Below are 18,428 nucleotides of genomic sequence, written 5' to 3' on the forward strand. Positions count from 1 at the left end.
GTGAACTTTGCTTGGTTCCTGCTGTTCCTGCAGCCTGCAGCCTGCTCCTCTCCGGAGTCCGGCCACAGTGGGCTTGACGCGCGTGCGTGCAGTGTTGCGGTCGAGTGGGAAGCGTTCGTTGTTCGTTGCAGTGTCTCTGAAGAGCTTCTGTGTCGCTTACAAGGTTTTCCTAGATCCTCGAGCAATGGCAGAAACAGTTTCCGACCTTCTGAGGTGAGTGCGCATTAAGAGCTGGCGGCCGAACCCGCGATAAGTGTCGTTCTGTTTTTACTTACAATTTGCAGGAGAGCGAACAGTTCGTTCGTCGATGAAAACTACGCATTGGCACTGAAGGTGAGTCAGCCCTTTTGCCTACCGGGTTCACCGACCAATCTTTTTTTTTTTTTTTTTTTTTTTTCATTTTAGAAGCAAATGCTCTGGCGTGTTCCATGCTTGCTGAAGCAAAACTGCGCACAGACGCTGCAGTGAAACGTCTTTTGAAGCTCGCGGTTTTTTCTGGAAAGTTCCGTCGAAGCTGTAGAACCTGTAGAACAAGCGACCGAGTAATTTGGGGGCAACATAATTTTTTGCGCGCTTAACTACAGTGGCCAAATCTGCATAACTGCACAGGCCCGCTCGTAGTTAGTCCTAGAGCATTATTGTGTGAACGTGTTTGGCGTTCATTCGCACGTGGGACGCTGGTGCGAGCGATTCTTTTTGTCAAGAGAAGTCGTCGCACGACGTGCTTATAAATGCCTCATAAATGTATTGCTACTACCTTGTGTCTGGCGTAGCATAGCCTCGGTCGCTTTTGCGCCATAAAACACAGTATAACTAACAAATGTACTGCTTCTGGTTTTCAATGGGCATCTCTCATAGCGTGAGTCGCTTTGGGACGTTAAACCTCACAAAACAACCTACTTTTCAGTGGACCTAATATTTCATTTTATTTCCATCCATTTTTTGTTTTGAAGTTGCTTTGGTGGCACCAGTTTGGCATTATTTCTACCCATTTACAGCTGTATGATGAAGCAGCGGAATTAGACCCAACAAACAGTGAGATATACGTCAAGAGGTCACACGCGAATTTTAAGCTTGGATACTGGGAAGGTGAGTTGTCAGGCTATGCTTTGGCCATGTGACACTCATTGCTAAAGGTTAACTGCTAATTTCTTGCTTATTACTCAGCTACCATTGCCGATGTGGACAGGGCACATAAGGATGGGTGTACAAATGCCAGAGCCCTACTTCGGAAAGGGTGAGTCGGTGTGTATTGCTTCCCAGCCCTGCTGGAATTCATGCTTTTCATGATGCTTCACAGGCAAGCAGCATTCCACCTCGACAAATACAATGTAGCGAAGGAGGCCCTGGAAGAGGGAGCAAAGCTTGATGGTGAGTTATTTTTCTGGTAGTGTGGATTGGAAGGGGACGGGTTGCATTTCCCTTGAAAAAGGTGTATGACCCCTTCCTAGTTAACTTCAGCGGCTCCTCGTGGGATAAATTTCACTTTATTTTCCTGTGTGATAGTTAGTTCCTAGTGTTTCAGGAGGAGGGCCGGGTTATGCTTTATGGTTGTATCTGTTGTAAAAGAAGCTGCTTACTACTGAAACTTAACTAGACCTGTGTACATTTTCTTAATAAAGGTGTGCATTTAAATCTGGTACTAGTGACATGCTCTGGTTACTTGGTAGCTTTAACACACTTCACTATTTCCTTAAAGACCCCTCTCTGGAGGCATTACATAAGGGGTGGGATTACAGGCATGAAAAAATACAAGCACAGGTCATTGTGTTTGAAAATAAATTTTTACGGCTTCTAGAAATTAATTGGCATAAGAGGGCGGCGACTTCGTGGGGAAGGGCATTCCAGCCCCCAATTGCTCGGGCAAAAAAAGATCCTGAAAAAGTTTTTGTGTGAGCAACAAGCCAAGATATCTGAAATGGATGCGAAGCGCAATGAGATATGTGGGTGCGATGCAGAATGTAGGGTGCCTGATTTAGTGAACTGTTTAGAATTTTGTGCAGCAAACAGACTGGCGATGCAGCGACGAAGTAAAAGGTTTTAAAGGCTGGAATTTTCCTTTAGAGATGAAACACTGATGGAATACGAGTATGCGTGATGCACGAGATGGATGGCGCGGTTTTGGACTGATTCGATCGCATTTGTTTAGTATATCTGAGATGGGTTTCATATTGGACTGGGGTACTCAAGCTTTGATCTGATCAGTGTTTTATATGCCAGAAGTCTTACTTGTTGGGGCGCATGACATAGGTGACGTTCTATGGAGCCTGAAGATCTGTTTGCAGATATGATGTTAGTTATGTGTGTGCACCAAGAAAGATCGCTGCACAGTGCGATTCCAAGGTACTTATGATTCCTCGCGTTCTATGGAAGAGTTAGCAAGTTCATATGAAAAAAGAAGGGGGTTATGCTGACGAGTAAAAGAGATGAGTTTGCACTTCTTGGCTTTTAAATTCATTAAGCAGCGATTGCACCATTCTTGTACTTAGGTTAGGTAATGCTGCAGAACTATTTGATCAGAGATGTTAGTAATTTTCAGATAGATTACGCAGTAGTCGGCGAAAGTTGTTATCTGACAGTGTACATGAAGAGGTAGGTCATTTATATATATTAAAAACAGGAGAGGGGCGAGTACAGATTCCTGTGGGACGCCAAATCTTACAGGGATTGTGTTTAAGGTTTTTTTTGTGAACATAGTCAAACTGTGAGCTGTTAGCAAAGAACTCTAATCCAGTTTAGAATGTTGGGATGCAAATCTAGAGCGGAGAGTTTCAGTAGTGAGCGTTTGTGAGGCACCTTATCAAAGGTGTTTGCAAAGTCAGAAAATTGAATCAGTTTGCTGGTTACGATCAAGGTTAGTGTGCACGACGGCTTTGCTACCATTCCTAATGTAATGAGATTGAATCCAGCCTTCTGCATTTCAATGGAAGCAGAGGCAGTTCTGTGTATTGTCTGCCCATAGAGTATACATGGCTTGCATGTGAGGTCACTTCCACCCTCGCCCAGCATGAGCGGCCATGCTGGTGAACCAGTGTTGAACCATTTGTCTCACCATCTGCGCTTCGCACTGGTAGCTGCGTTGTGCCTGACCAATGTACAAGCGCATTGGGCAATATTTTCGTATTATTTTGGGCGCAATGCCTCCTCCTCAGAGGAATGAGCCATTGTGTGCAAGCTGTTACCCTGAACTAGTTTAATCGGCGCGCGTACGCTATTAAGAAAAAGTGGAAATGTGCGGCGGTACGGATCCATACACGCTACGACCCGGAGTAGACGCAACGGCTGACACTGATGCGTTTCCTGAAGTGGCCCACTTTGATATCGTCAGCTATTTTATTCCTCCAGCTTTGTGACTTTGGAAGAAATGAAGGCATTCAAATCATTAGAGGTGCACAACTATTTCACCAGCGGGTGGCTAAGAAGCCTGACTGCAATCTGCCTACAAGATGAAAAGTGCTTCTGCTTGAAGCTGTAAGCTTTCAAATGAAATTACACAATTCGGTTTACGCGAATTAATCTCCACGACTTGAAGAAAAAAATTTCTCGCTGTGATGCCAGCACTTACTGTTGCGAGGAAGTATCGGACGTCTGCAAACCGAAATTTGCGTAGCACGTATAAAATGCAGTTAAAGATAAGCCTTGCATGTCTGCCTACATAGCCATTTCATTTTATTATTTTCAAGGCTTCTCAGACATTACACTGAGTGGGAGGAAAAAAACTTAAAAATACATGTAGTTACAGCACATGAAGATAAGCAGCCTTGGATGTGTGAGGAGCCTCGATGGAGACAACAGAGGACCGAGATGACTTTGGAGAGAGGAAAGAGGAAAAACGGTGACTGCTCGAGGTTACTCTTAACTAAACATATTTTGTGAAAAAGTACTGAGGTTTAAATGCAATGTTGAATGTAAAGTTCTGTAAGATAGTTTTCATTGGACAGTGGATACTTGCTTCATCCATGGCCAGTTTATCTGCTGTGCATGTGCCTATTTTGCTCAAAAAGAAAAGTGCTCCTTTGTGTAAGCCCAATAACTTTATTTGTAGGTCAACCACTCTCAAAGGCTCGGCGACAGTCCCGACTGTGTCTTTGAAAAAAAAAAAAAAAAAATCTATATTTGCGCAGTTAATTAAATGCAGCTGTTGTTGAAGTAGGCACGTTAAAATGGGTTCAAATGTGAAGTAGTTACGCTAGCCCTGCTTCGCCTAAAGAGGCAAAGCGGCATCAAGCGTCCAAACTAACAGAATTTATGGGAGCCATAGTAGTGTAATGTTTGAAAGCATTAACTTCATTCAGCTTTTGCTTTCCACCACTTCTTTGCAAAGAAAGTTCACGGTACATGCAAGCCACATACCTGTAACAAATCGTAAATTCGGGTTGTTGGGGCCCACATCAGCTCAATGAACGGGAGCCAGCTATAATGTATGCTGATCTGTGCTCAGCATCCTGGTGCGTTCGCACATATTTGCGATGATTCTTGGCAGGTAAAAGAATGCGTGTTTCTTGGCTTCTTCTTTCTCCTCAAACTGTCGCCTCAGTTAGAGCAGCCAAATATAGCGCAAGAAACCATGTCGTAGCTGCGGAAAGACTCAAAGCGAACACGCTGCAATCTGACCTATGCAGCGATGTACTAGTGTTCAGTCCGGCAGTGGTTCGCTAGCATGGCACTCTTGTTCCGCACTCATTGGACATCGGTGCAACCCATCTATTCAAACGCGAGCCCACCATTGTGGTGCCCTTTATGGCCTATGGAATACTTTGGGTCATTAACACTGCATGTCAATACTATTTCCATGCTTCATGGGAGCTACACTGTCATTTCCATATTGTTGCATGTCTTGTCTTGGAAAGTTATGTCATTTAAACATGATCGAATAATAAGTTGGAAAGCTGGCTGAATTAGGAACTGTTTGTGCTCCACAATGGAGCAAAAAGCTGGGATAGTGGACGAGGGAGTACACTGACACAGCATCTCTTCGTCTGTCCGGTTTCGCACTGTTTTGAGCTTGACATTGCTCATAAACGGTTGTATAGTAATTTTTACTTTTCATGGACATTTGGTTCCAAATGAAAATCCATAGTAGAGCCCTTCAGGAACAGGCAACTGAAGTTTGAAGCAGGTGAACTAAATTTTCATTTTTATTTTGCTGATAAGTGTGCAGGATCTTAGGAGCTATGAAAACGAGGCTATAGAAAGATTCCTGTATTCACAAATATTTAAACACGACAGTATTAGAGACCTGTTCTGCAGGTTGGTGTTTAACAAAAATTGCGAGCATGACTCCATATATTAGTTGGTTTGCGACATGGTCTGGTTGGTTGGCTGGCTGGGACATCACACGTGACATGGCTGATTTTGCAGGCGCCGCCAACTCGCTCGGCTCCTTTGATACAGGAGGGCAAGGTGGGAATCTAACCCTTCAGGATTTTTGGGTCCCAAGTCAGGCATTCCACTTCAGGGCTACGCAGGCATGCTTGTATGACTTGGTTAAAGCAGGGCGTTAGATCTTTGTTGGGTGGCTTTCAGATGTTAACTTATAACTGTGTGGGTTAATAGATACATAAATTAAGGAATTTGATTCAGTGAGTATCAAAGTGCATAAATGCAAAGGAAGCTGCAGATGGGGGTCATAAACGCTGTTGCTACCCGAGCCGCCACAGCCGCTATGGCACAAGCCGCGCAGGTAGTGGTGAAGGTATACAATGACTTGTGTTTTGGGCACAGGGGGAACATTGCCGTGTGCTACGATGGCACATGGATGACGCGCGGGCACTCGTCACATATAAGCGCCGGTGCCGGGGTGGAACTCTTCACTGGTTATGTGCTTGATTATGTGGTGTTATCCAACTTTTGTCTGGGCTGTGAAACTGGTCCCAAGCCGAACACTGACGGCTACGAACTTTGGAAATTGCGCCACCAGTGCCAAAAAAACACCAACTGCAAGGCTGGTCAAATGGAGGTAGAGGCAGGCAAAATTCTATTTGAAAGGTCTCTACAGCGCCACAACATGCGCTACACAACCATGTCCATGTTATGTGATGGGAACAGCCACACGTTCAATGCTCTTCAAGATGCGGCAATCTATGGCTACATTGAAATAGTCAAAGATCACTGCATACATCACGTGCACAAGCGTATATGACCAGCTTTGCGCTACCTCGTGCAGAGGCGCAAGGGTGCAGGGAAGCAAAGTCTTGGCGGCAGAGGAAGGCTCACAGCTTATCTAGTTGAAAAGCTGGCAGTATATTATGGCCGAGCGCAGAGATCAAATGTAGGTGATGTGGATGCCATGCAGCGAGCTGTGATGGCGACATATTACTACATCACATCTACTGATGACTGCCCCAATCACAGTTTGTGTCCTACTGGTGAAAAGTCATGGTGCCACCACAACGCTGCAAAAGCAAAAGAGGAGCCTGCACTCAAGCACAATTACAGTGCCAAGCGATGTAGCTGATGCTCTTTTGCCTGTTTATAGTCTGTTATCAGAGAAGAGCCTGCTGCAGAGGTGCATTCGGGGGAAGACCCATAACTCGAACGAAAGCTTCCACTCGGTTATGTGGACCTTGATTCACAAAGAGCGACACTCATCACTGTTTGCTGTGGACGCAGCCACAGCAGCAGCAGTTCTGCAAGAATGCAATACAAACGTGACAGCAACTGGCTCCAGGAGAGCTGAAGAAAAGGACTTGCGCACATTTTGCAAAGAAGCGGGCGGCTTCGTTTGGCGTTGCTAAAACAGGAAAAAGAAAACTCGACAGCATGCACCCCGATTATGCTCCTGGTGCTCTTTGGGGTTGACCTTCCTGATTAAATGCTGTGAGGCTTGAGTGCTTCTGACAATCCCCCAATTTTAGTAGTGTTGCATGTTGGAAAGATCAATATCTCCGGTCCTGCTCTTGCTGTTGCTATAAATTTGGACTTTTCCTTTCAAATGTTTCCTATTGCATAACTTTGCCTCAAATTGGCATAGGCCAATAATTTTCGCTTCAGATCACTTTCCACCTGTTTCTGATCTTGTTGACATACCAATCAGTGACATAATTTACGCCTACATTCTTTGAAATGTTTTTCCTCTTTTTCTCAAAACTGCAATTTTGAGGGTGCTGCAATTTTGGATGAGAGATCTCTTAAACTATTTGTGCTATAGCTCTCATTCTTGTCTTGTTAGAAAGAAAAAACTTTGGACAGTGCCATAGCACTAAAATATGTACAATTATTGTGCGGCAACATTTACAGAATTATCAATCTTAGGTGCCAACTTGGGGTTTTAGTCATAAAAGTTTGATTTATTGTAACTTTGGTTCAAATTCTTCTAGCACGTTAATTCATGACTAGCGGCACTCAATGATCCTTCTAGATCACTCTGGCAGGGCTATTCTCATCATGCCATAAAGTGTTTAGTAATTAACTCACCTCCAAACAAAGAACATGAATTAGGTAATATTTTGAAAACTATTTCATCTGCAAGAAAACTAATCAGATATTTGAATGCAGCATGCAAAAATACATTAATGGTGCAAAATACATTAATGGTGTAAGTTTCAATCAGATCCACTCATAAATAAGGAAAAACGTTTTAAGAAGGGTGTCCTTCCTTAAAGACAGCTTAACTTCCTCAGGGGAGTACAGACACCAAATTGTGGTGGGATTTTTCTTGTTAATGATGCATAAGACATTTCTGCTCATGGATCACTATGTCGTTCTTGCCTACGGCCGCTGAATGATATTTAATTTGAATTTATTTCTGACCAGTTTCGGTTTCAGCAGTGACATCCTGTGACATTACAATCAAATCTGTTACGCGCGGCATGAAAAAACAGCGATATAATTGCTGACTCTTCACTTGTTTTAATTTGTGCTTTTGAGTCAAGCTTGCTTTAGCGTTCCTGTGTCAAATGACGCAGGAACGATTTACCAAGATACTTAGTTGGGCGAGTTGGTAAACATCCATTGTTAATAAAAACAGCGCGAACAGGAAGATACAAGACAAGAGGTAAGGAAGCTACAGGACAAGCGCTTGTCATGTAGCTTCCTTTATCTTGTCTTGTGTCTTCCTTTTCGCGCTGTTTTTATTAAAAACAGGAACAATTATATCGCCGTTTGTTTGATTCCTCACATGACCTAGACTTGACTTTGATGTTTCAGCTATCGCTTGGCTGTTGAAGCTGAAACTGGTGAGGAAAGAAATTTGGTTATAAATTGTTCCGCCATTGTAGGCGAGTATCATGTAGTGATCCGTGTACACCAATCTCTTACACACCATTACACAGGATTAAACCCAAACCCAAAAATTAGGTGTCTATACCGCTTTTAAGCTTCAGCTTTCCTTGAGAAAGGTATAGTGTAGTTAAAGGTAGGCTGGGGGGGGGGGGGGGGGGGGGGGTAATCACTGGCAGTTGATAGATTCAAAGTTCAATTTTAGAGCTATCAGATAGGTGGGTCATCTAGTTGTTCATGTATTTATTCTCATTGGAATTAACATTTTTTTTCTGCTAGGCGGCAGTATTGGAAACTTCTTTTGATTTCAGTTTTTGTATCTGCATGGCGTCGACCTCCAAAAGGCCACTTGTAGAAAACTTCTGCATGCCGAATATTCTGGTCCCTCAGGAGCAGACTTTTATTAATACGTCTCCACTACAGCATCCCTTGCAGCCTCTTTGGTGAAATAGTGGTGGTGAAAATCTGTTTGAGAAGGCTATCCTTCAGTGTGCAGTGTGCGAGTTGTTGTTGTGGCTGTAAGAAGAAAAGAAAATGCACGGGCCTGCTACTGGCTCTGTAGCTGAGCCACCTCCGCTGCCTCATGCAAGCAGAAGAGAAAATAGACAAGAAAGAAAGAAAGAGGGAGAGAAAGATGCACGCCGCAACAACAGCAGTCGTCCACCACCACCGAAGCGGTGGCGGGTGCAATGACTGCCTACAATAGATAAAAATTCTGTGCCAGGCCAGCCCCCGCCGCAAGCGGCGGTGACCTACCTGTCCCAGCACCATCTGCCTGTTCGATTCTTGGTTTGTTGCAAGACCAAACCAAACTGAAACTGGCCCGGAATGGCTTCTAGAAGGCATGATGCTATATTTTCTTTCCTTCTTAGGGGTCATTATTGCACCAGTGTTTGGTTGGCAAATTTCTTGATGGTTGCTCTCAAATGAGCAATTAATGAAATAGTACATTGCCTTATGAACAGACAGGCTGCCCTGTTGGCATCATGCGGACCTTGAGCAGAACGATGAATGCAGGAGTGTGGAAATATGAACTGGTATAGTTAGATGAAAACAATTATTGCTTTCAGACTTAACACACAAGCACTTGATCTTTGATTGAAATGTTTTTATCTAGTTTTTGTGGTAGCTTTAGTGGTCCTATTTTCCAGGAAAATCAACATTAGGATTAGTGTTGAGAGCGAAAAATTATGGGTATACATCTTGCAAATGACTGCTTTGGAATTGATTGGTCATTGTGTTAGCTTCATGAGATCGCATGACATGGCCGAGTTGGCAGGAGCTTTGAGATGGAAGTCATATACGCTGCTCATGCACACTCGTACGACTTGGCTAAAGTTGGCTTTATATCTCTTGTATAATCTTTCATGTAATGATTTAGTTAGATATAATAGAGGCACAAATGAAGACAATAGTGATTCAGCGAATAGCAGGGTGCATGTACTCGGAATGAAGGCCTGCAGTGGAGGAACTGCAGGTGGGAGCCGTAAATGCTGTCACGTCGTACACTTAAAGGGACACTAAAGAGAGAAAGGAAGTGGGTTTGCATCGATAGAATGCCAGTTCCTGATTACAAAAAGACCACTCTTACTGAAAAAAGAGCTGTTATAAGGTAGTAAAGAAGAACAGAAAGACAGGTATCGCCACCACAGCCAAACGGCCGAGGCTCGCAACTACAAATCACGTGACGCGCTAGGGATCCCGGAGGCTGACAAATGCGAATTACGTTGCATGTTTGAATGCGGTAGTATGTTATTTCTCAAACATGATGACACGCTTTTATCATACGTAAACGACGGCGAAAAGACAACGTAAATGTTGCAAGGCAAATACAAAAATATACTTGGAGGCGCCACAGGCGCCCATTTCAGTTTTGGTTGTGTCGGCTCAGGCATTTCGTGCGCACTCGGATAGTTTGTTTGAACCTGCAGCACCTGAATTACGAGCTTGGAGCAGCAGATGCGCCTTGATGGTTCCCATTTGAGCATTCGGAGGCACGAGCGAGCGAAATCCGCTACCACCGAAACGCTCCTTCGTTCACACTTCTGCGCCAACATATCGCCGCTGTTGCTGCTTCGACTGCGACCTGACCGCTTGACTGCAGCTACGTACGCCACGAAAAGCATACATATGCTAAGTACCGAAAAAAAAAAATGCATTATCATTCAATTGTTCACTAAATCATGGCACATCTGACCAACATATACTGCGTCAACAAGACCTTCAACGTGCTATTTGCAGGCGTCGTAAACAAAAGGGGCATACTTGCCACTCATACCAAGGAGAGCGGGAGAGCGTCGATATATTGCGCTCGTCGCCCGGCGAAAAAAGGGCCTCGGGTAAAAAGTAAAAACTAAAAATAACGAAGCACCAGAAATACATTACAAAAGGTTAAAAAAAAATCGATTTCTAAAAAAAAAAAAAAAACCGCCAGTAGTGGTAAGACTCGAACTTGCTACTGCTTGCTCCGTAACATTCGGCGCTAACCGCTCGGCTACGCCGCGCCACAGGAACCTTGGAAATATTTCTAGATTTTATGTCATGGCCCCATTTACAATAAAGTCTGCTGCCGGTCTAAAAATTACAACTTCTTGATCATCGGCGCATGCTGCCTGCTCTCACGTCTTCCAACTAATGTTCTGGATGCCTATGCGCACTATATTGTGCACTGGATCCATTTTAACATGTGAAATTTCACAGCGCTGGCAAATGTAGTGGCGCCGGCACTTCGGTCATGTTCTGCTACCGTGGACGTAATTTTCGCTGAACACTGAGCTGTAACACAAACCTTGAAGGAAAAAAGTGCGACGAAGCTTCAAAACTGACAAGCGCAGCAGCGAGGACACTATTTTGCTGGTAACTAAATCTTATTTGTATGTAAACATGTCGGGAAGCTTCGCGTGACCGAGTGCTCGGTTTGTTTATACGCAGTGCAAGAAGGAGCGCAAAAGCTTGAGAAACATGTAAAGTATTGTGCATTACAAGCGCTCTGTTTTTTTTTCTTCCTTTATGGGCCCATCACTCGGTAAATTACTCTCTTCATCGTTTTATTTATTTCGGCTGAGGCCGTCATTGCAAGTACGCTGTTGCCATGTTGGCCCTTGAGGGATGCGACACCGCAGGCCGCGCCGGCTCGCTAGCTATCACGGAGTCTCCGCTTACGTCATAGTGTGCGTCACTCAACTCGGACTACGTAGTCGGAGGGCACAGTTTGAATTCGACCTGCGGGAACAAGAAAAAACCTCAACTTCTTATCGCAATATCTCTGCAATTATTCGATTTTTTGCTGCCGGATATGCGGCGACAGTGTCACCAAATGTAGTTTATTAGATTTTCATACCATCTTTGGCTGTCTTTAGTGTCCCTTTAAAGCTTTGTAAAGTGTTTGGTCTAATCCAGCGTTTGTAAATATAGGCCCTTGTGTTCTTCGATGGCTGTTCTGACAGTTTTCTTGATGTCACAGATTGGGCGGGTATATTTCAAGACCTGCTGTACAGACCTTAATAGACGTTACTGGAAGTGCATTATAAAAGAAATGCACAGCTGGTGATATACAAGTGTTTCTTTTAATCTGTTCAGCAAAAAAAGAATAAAAGTTGTTTCAGGTGCACTAATTTTTCCCCGAAATTCTGTTACTGGTGGTGCATTTCATGTGTCTTATTTGAATCTCGCAGTGGATTGCAATTTCTTTCAGTTTCCTGGTTTGAGAATGTAGCGGTGAAAATATGCATTTGGGGAAAAGGCTGCTCTTCACTGTGTGGTGTGCACATCTGTTTGTTGCAAGAAATTTACTAGGCACTCCATGAATAATTTAAGTGTTTCAGGTATCCGTCTGATACAGCATCCTCCACTGATTGATTGTCATCTTGCCCTGCTTGGGATATGGATTTATTTACTTGAGGATGGTTTTATTGCATGTAAATCATGCAGGCACCAAGTTCATGCTAGCTTTAGCTTACAGACTAGTTTATGGTATTAGGGATCATGACACATCCTGGCCTTAATGCACTGCATGGATTCCTTCGAAGACTCAATTGGAAAGCATGACTACAAGATCTCATCATGGGTTCTGACTCCTCCTACAGGCGGCAAAGAGTTCACTGAGTGGATTGAGAAGTGCAACACTGAAATGAGGCTGTTTGAGGAAGCCAAGCGAGCTCCACCTCTGCCTCCTCCTGCACCTGCGAAAATTCGGTAAGTCAATAAATCACTTTGTGTGCAGATTCTTCATGTCAGTCACCTTTGTGGCCACTGCAAAAGGCCAACGACTGTCTGCACATGACTTCACATTTCCGTTGTTTTGGGATCATGTGGCTTCAGAGCTGTAGCCCTAAGCTTGGGTCGGAGGTCCTTCTGTTGCCTGTCGTGCCAACCTGGAGATACCACACCTATCATTAATCTGTTGCTCCCCTGTTGTAGCCACGAATGGTACCAGACGGAGAGCCACATCATAATCACCGTACTTCTGAAGAACCAGAAGCCACAGAACATCGAGACCAAGTTCAGCGATACAGCCGTAAGCACGATTCTGTTGGATGCTGCACTGTTGATTGGCTTTAGTGGCAGGTTTTATAATTGTCTTAGGGTTGCCTGCAGCTGACAGCTTCTGAAATTAACGTGACATTGATATTGATGTGTTTTTGGGATTACAGTTGGGCTATTTAGTGAATGAGTATTTTTTGCTGGTAAGAGAGTGTAGCGCCTTCTTCAACTGTGCCAAACTGGGGACAAATTGAAGTTGGATGTGCATTTTGTAAATTACTCTGTTATGATAGTTTTCGCCGAAGACTGAACTTTTGTGGGCTAGAAAAGAGCGCAAAGGAAAGCTTGACTTTGTAGTCAAGATAAATGAGCCCATTGCTCGTATTCAGAGTTTTGCGTTGTCTCAGTGTCATTTTGCCCTTATCCCATTGATGGAATTAAATGTGGCGGCTCGGATATAGCAAAAAGAGGCCAGGCCGCTTAGCATTACAGGGTAAGCTTCTATCGCCCAAATGAGGCAAACATGGGGGCCCTGGTTTCAAAGTGAACTCGCTGCATTTTCTGGCATGTCAGCAGGTTGTAAATTGGGTGAAGGGCTTTTGCTTCATCTCATCTTACCTCTAACGAATTGGATGCATGGGGATTTTGGTCTTTTTATCTTTTCACAATATGGTGGTTGCTAGGCCTAATGAGAATCATTTTTTTGCGGAAAATTGACTTTCTAAAAACCATATGGCATCATCATCAGTGCAGCTGTTGTCACGCCTGCATTTTCCAGCAATGAGTGATGTGAGATGTAGCATAACGTCTCACAAATTGCTAGTGTTTCCTCTATGGAAGCGTGCATTTGTTACTCTACAACACAGTTGGCTGTTAGAGCTTATCATGTGGATGGTTATCCGTCAGCGATGTGTCATTTAAGCAACATGTTGGACATGCTAGAGATTTTTTCTGCACCACTTAAGGTTCTCGATAGCCGCGGTGCTGTGGTTGAGTTCAGCTTGCAAGCTGGCTCACGAGTCAGCTTTGGAAGTGTTTGTGGGCTTGCGTGCGCTTTGCGTCTGGCAAACTTCGGAAACTTTTGTTTTCCAAATTTCGCGGCACGTGCATGAAGAGCAACAGAGGAAAAAAGTTCAGCTGCTTTTTTTTTATTTCTTTATTGCAAATAAAATAAACGCGTAACTGTGGTGTCCAACATTTGAGCTGCATAGGTAGAATGCAAAACTTAGATTACCGTCTGTACGAGTAGCCACTATGTAATTTAATGGCAGTGCAGATGCCACGTCATCACAGCAACTAGCTATTTGGTTTGAAAACAGCAGTGAGCATTCTGTGTGTAGTGAGTGTATGCCACAGGTAATTTCTGCTCAGTGTTGTGCAGACAAGTCAGCTTCACTGTTGTTAACCATTGGCGGCAACAGCATTCACCGTCTGTCACTGCAGAGCTGTGAATTCATCGGCAGAGCAAGCGAAGCAATAGTGCTGGGCATTTGGCTGCTACCAGAGCATGTTGGCTTCCTGTCACCGCTTGCAGTGGCAGCTAAACAGACATCTGGCTCAGGCATTTCCACCAATCGCGTGAGGGTGAAAACAACTAATCTAGGCCCCCAATGCGGGCCCTGATTTGCTATGTCGAGCAATTTGCAAGTCCAGATCTCTCTGTGAAATCTTTCCAAAATTTGTATTTCCTGTTCTCCAGTACTAATTAGTGACCTATTGCACATACATGTCCAGCGTTCCTAAGAAAAAAAAATTTTACAAGCGCACTCAACTGCAGCAGACATCGGTTATTGTGGAGGTCGTGCTAGTTATACAGTCAAACCTCATTATAACGAACAGTTAAAAAATCGGAAAATAGTTCGCTACATCCATAATTCGTAATATAAAATTCCTAAAAAAATACATGCAAGAGCAGCAAAATTCAATCGGAGAAGACTCAGCAACTCGAAGGGTGCTTACTTGGGTCACGTCCATTTATTGAAGCGCAAAGAATTGCAGTATTGCGGCCTGCTTTTTTGCGTTGATCTTGTTCCGTATCACGCCCTGTTCCACAGTTTGCAAACATTCAACAAGGGCAAACCCACTGCCCTCAATAGCACTGCAGTGGCGGCGCAGTAAATCCAATGCAGCAAGCGCTTCTTGTGAAGTAGGAATGTTCTCATTGTCAGGTCAGCCTGAGCTTTGTCGGGATGTTCAGAGACTTCCGCAGCGATTTCGACGTCAGTCAGTACAGCTGTGGTCGGTGCGATGTCGTCGCCACCTACAAAGTCTTTTACAGTCATTGTTGCGGGCACGTCACCAACATGACGGGCAAAATCGTTCCAGGCCTCATCGAGCTCGCAGAGCTCTGCTCCTGCTTCGTCGGCCTCGTTAACACAGTCACTTGCTGCACGGGCCTCTGCTGGAACAAAACTAGCATGCCGAGATCAGTTAACAATCGTTTCGCCTTTCACCTTGTCCCATCCTGCTTTAAGCATCTGGATTGCTTCCAGCAAGTCAATCTTCAAGTCCTGCTTCATACGAAGCTTCACGAGAAGAGTGTCAGTCTCCTCTTGTAAATTGCCTTGATGGCCCTGATCTAAAGGCTGTAGCTTGGCTGTAGTGTTAGGCGGAAGAAAGAGAACTTCAATGTTATTGAGTGCGACATCTGCGTTGTGTTCGGTATAGTTATCAACGAGGACACACACTTTGCGACCCTCGCGCACAAGCTCTCAGTCCCAAGCATGCAGCCACTTCGCGAAACGTTCACGCATCATCCAACATTTCTTGTTGGAAGCATACTGTACAAGGAGTATGCAGCCCCCTTTTATGCATCTCGGGGTTTTAAATCTCCCGATGACGAAGGGTCGCAGCTTCACAGTGCCGTCCATGTTGGCGGCAAGCAAAACAGTGATCTGGGCCTTTCCTTGCTTCCCGCCATGGCACGGCTCTCCATGCGCGTCTAGGGTATGCCTGGGTAGCATCTGCCAAAATAGGCTCGTTTCGTCCACATTGAAGATTTCCTTGGGCTGATATTTTGCATGGATTTGCGGTCACTCCTCTTCCAACCACTTTTTGATGCTCTCAGAGTTCAGTCTCACTTTCTCCAGAGATCGTTTTGCCTACGATGTCGTAGCGTGCCTTGAACCTTTGCAGCCATCCGGAGCTGGCGACGAAGTTTTCGGCATCGAGGATACAGGCTAAGTCTTTCACTTTTTATTGAAGCATCGGTCCCGACACCGGTATGTTTCGAGCTCTGACGTCCAAAAACCATTTGTAGAGCACCTTCTCCACATCGCCGAACGCAGGGGGCCGAAGACGCTGTGCACCTGTCCGTGTGGTCTCTTGTGCTTGTGCCTTGATGACAGCTTTGTTCTTGAGAATGGTACTCAAAAGTGCTCATTGAGATGCCAAATAAGTCTGCAAGAACGCACTTCTTTTCGCCGTTCTCCACACGCTGAACTATCTTGAGCTTGGTCTTTAACGTCAGTGCTGCTCTTTATTTCACGTTCACCGCCATCACAGCACTGCACACACCTGCGCACCACACTGGACACAACCACCGACGCAACCTCCACAGAACGCTACGACCTACGACGGCTACGCCGCTGCTAACACTAAACCGCAAAAGGGCAAAAGCAACGGCATTCGATCGTGCCGCTGCCGCCGCTGCTGAAGCGGCGCTGTCAGCGATTGTGAGATGCGAACTATTTCTTTGGCTGTCTACTCTCAATGCCGACGTCGCATCTGTAGTCCGGAACATTTGCTGCGCCATATAACACCTATAGTGCAACGAAGCCTGCCTTCTGCTCTTAAAGTGAGGTAGTGCTTGGCGTCCCGAAGTTCGTTATATCCATTCTATACCGAACCGCGTTCGCTATAGAAAGTTAAAAATACATGTATTTGACAAAAATACTTCAGACGAGTTCGATATATTCAATAATTTTATTTATGCGTGTTCGTTATATAGAGATTTGACTGTATTGTGGAGTGACAAACTTGGGGTGAGTTTTAGTAATTAAGTTAGCGCATTTGGGAAATGCGCTACACCAACACCAACAAGATGCATTCATATTTCAAGTAAAGATTTCCTCTTTATTGCACTGCAGTGCATTCAGTGCTTTTATTTGGCCAAAACGAAAGCAACGGCCACAAGATGGGCAGCAAATTGTGTAATAAGGCGTCTGGTGGTGACAGGGCACTGGGTCACTTTGGTTCAAAATGCTTCCAAAACTGGTATGGCTTCATGTTTGTGTCTACAAACTTGCCATTGGCACTGACTGCAGCCTAAACTTGTCATATGGGCTTCCCCTCAACACTTGTTCATCTTGTTTAGTCTTGTACAAGGATACCTTCCCCCTGCCCTTCATGACACCAAAGGGATATCGTGTTCAAATTGAAGTTAATCTCAAGATAAATTGGGAGTTAGCAAGCAAATGTGCACAATTTTGACAGCTGACAAGTTCTGTGGCTAACAGTGTGTTTGTGGAAATTTGTCTTTCCATAATTGCTACCTTATTTTCTGGCATTTCTGAACACGCTCTTTGGAGCACAATAAAATTTGTGTATGTATTGCGTATTGTGTAGTTTCGAGTTCACAAGCTGTATATAAAAATGCATATATATATATATAAAAACTACAGTACATATACATGTCCAGCATGAGCAATGTGGCAGTGTCATGGCAGTGGTGCAAGAGCCACTAGCATTTAACTGGAATGCTGGACCCACGACCTTGAATGGGTTGCAGCGGGAGTTACTGTACTGTGCACTGAACTGTTCACTCTCGAAGGAGATTTTGGTTTTGTGAACGATTAGAATTCTGTGCAGTTTGAGCACATTGGTGGTCAAATTATACTTTGCATTTGGATTGTGAGTTTATATTCATACAGTGAAATCTTGTTACTTACGAACACCACATTAACGAATTTTTCAAATTAATGAATTTTTTTAAAAATCCCAACATATTTCCCATGTTTTCAATGTAAAACTATTTCAGAATTGCGAATTTCAAAATAGTGTATGTTTCAGAATAACAAAATTATTTTATTTATTTTGTAATTACGAATTCGGCTAACGTTAACAGTGCCGCAGCTTGCAACTCTCGCGTGAAACAGAAGCCGCCGTTTCTGTGTGTATGGTCCGTGGGCCGTAGCTATCATCATCAGCACATCTAGTACCAGCTTGAAGCTATGGTTTATTACATAGTAGCCAGCAGGCCTAGCCGCCTGCCCTTTTTTTCTTCCTGTGTTCTGGGTCGTACGCGGGTCGGATGTTAGTACATGGGGACTGTATTTTATCTTATCAGATTATCTTATTACGAAATTTGTGCGAGATTGTCAATGATACCAGCCAGTGAAGATGAACGCAGCTGCTTTCACTGCAAGAAATCTATGCAGGGAAATAGCGATTTGGCCTCTACAGATAGCTAGCATTACCCCATTGACCACTTCGATCATTTTGAAATACCAAGACAAGATTTTCAAACTTCAAGGAGCATTGAAAAAGAGGTCATATCAAACTCTGATTTCCTGTTTTTTTTGCACACGGACAAAGTCCATACTTTCATCACTTGGTGCAATCACGCATGCGATTAGGTGTTCCATAAAGTGGAAGCTGTATGTACTGTAGTGGTGTAATGTAGTGCGCAGACGTGTTTGCTGCATGCGGCAGAAGAAAATAATTGATTTCTTCAAATAAACCAGCTTTGGAGTTAGTGAAACATTTTCATTTGAGGTTTTGCTTGT

The 18,428-nt window shown here is 44.1% G+C and overlaps 1 protein-coding gene across 1 annotated transcript in view; it reads left to right on the forward strand.

The window, feature by feature from the left end:
- Positions 1-16: 16 nt before the first annotated feature.
- The window catches only part of Sgt1 (suppressor of G2 allele of skp1), a 72,120-nt gene continuing 53,708 nt past the window's right edge, over positions 17-18,428 (forward strand). The window contains exons 1-7 of the mRNA XM_084586509.1: positions 17-213; positions 285-333; positions 999-1,089; positions 1,168-1,237; positions 1,301-1,371; positions 12,306-12,414; positions 12,640-12,736. Of these exons, the coding sequence (XP_084442635.1) occupies positions 185-213; positions 285-333; positions 999-1,089; positions 1,168-1,237; positions 1,301-1,371; positions 12,306-12,414; positions 12,640-12,736 (516 nt within the window). The 5' untranslated portion in view covers positions 17-184. The remainder of the gene's footprint in view (positions 214-284; positions 334-998; positions 1,090-1,167; positions 1,238-1,300; positions 1,372-12,305; positions 12,415-12,639; positions 12,737-18,428) is intronic.

The sequence above is a fragment of the Amblyomma maculatum genome, unplaced genomic scaffold (genome assembly GCF_055883805.1).
Source record: "Amblyomma maculatum isolate TAMU_Amacu unplaced genomic scaffold, ASM5588380v1 scaffold_22, whole genome shotgun sequence".
In the NCBI taxonomy this organism is placed as follows: domain Eukaryota; kingdom Metazoa; phylum Arthropoda; class Arachnida; order Ixodida; family Ixodidae; genus Amblyomma; species Amblyomma maculatum.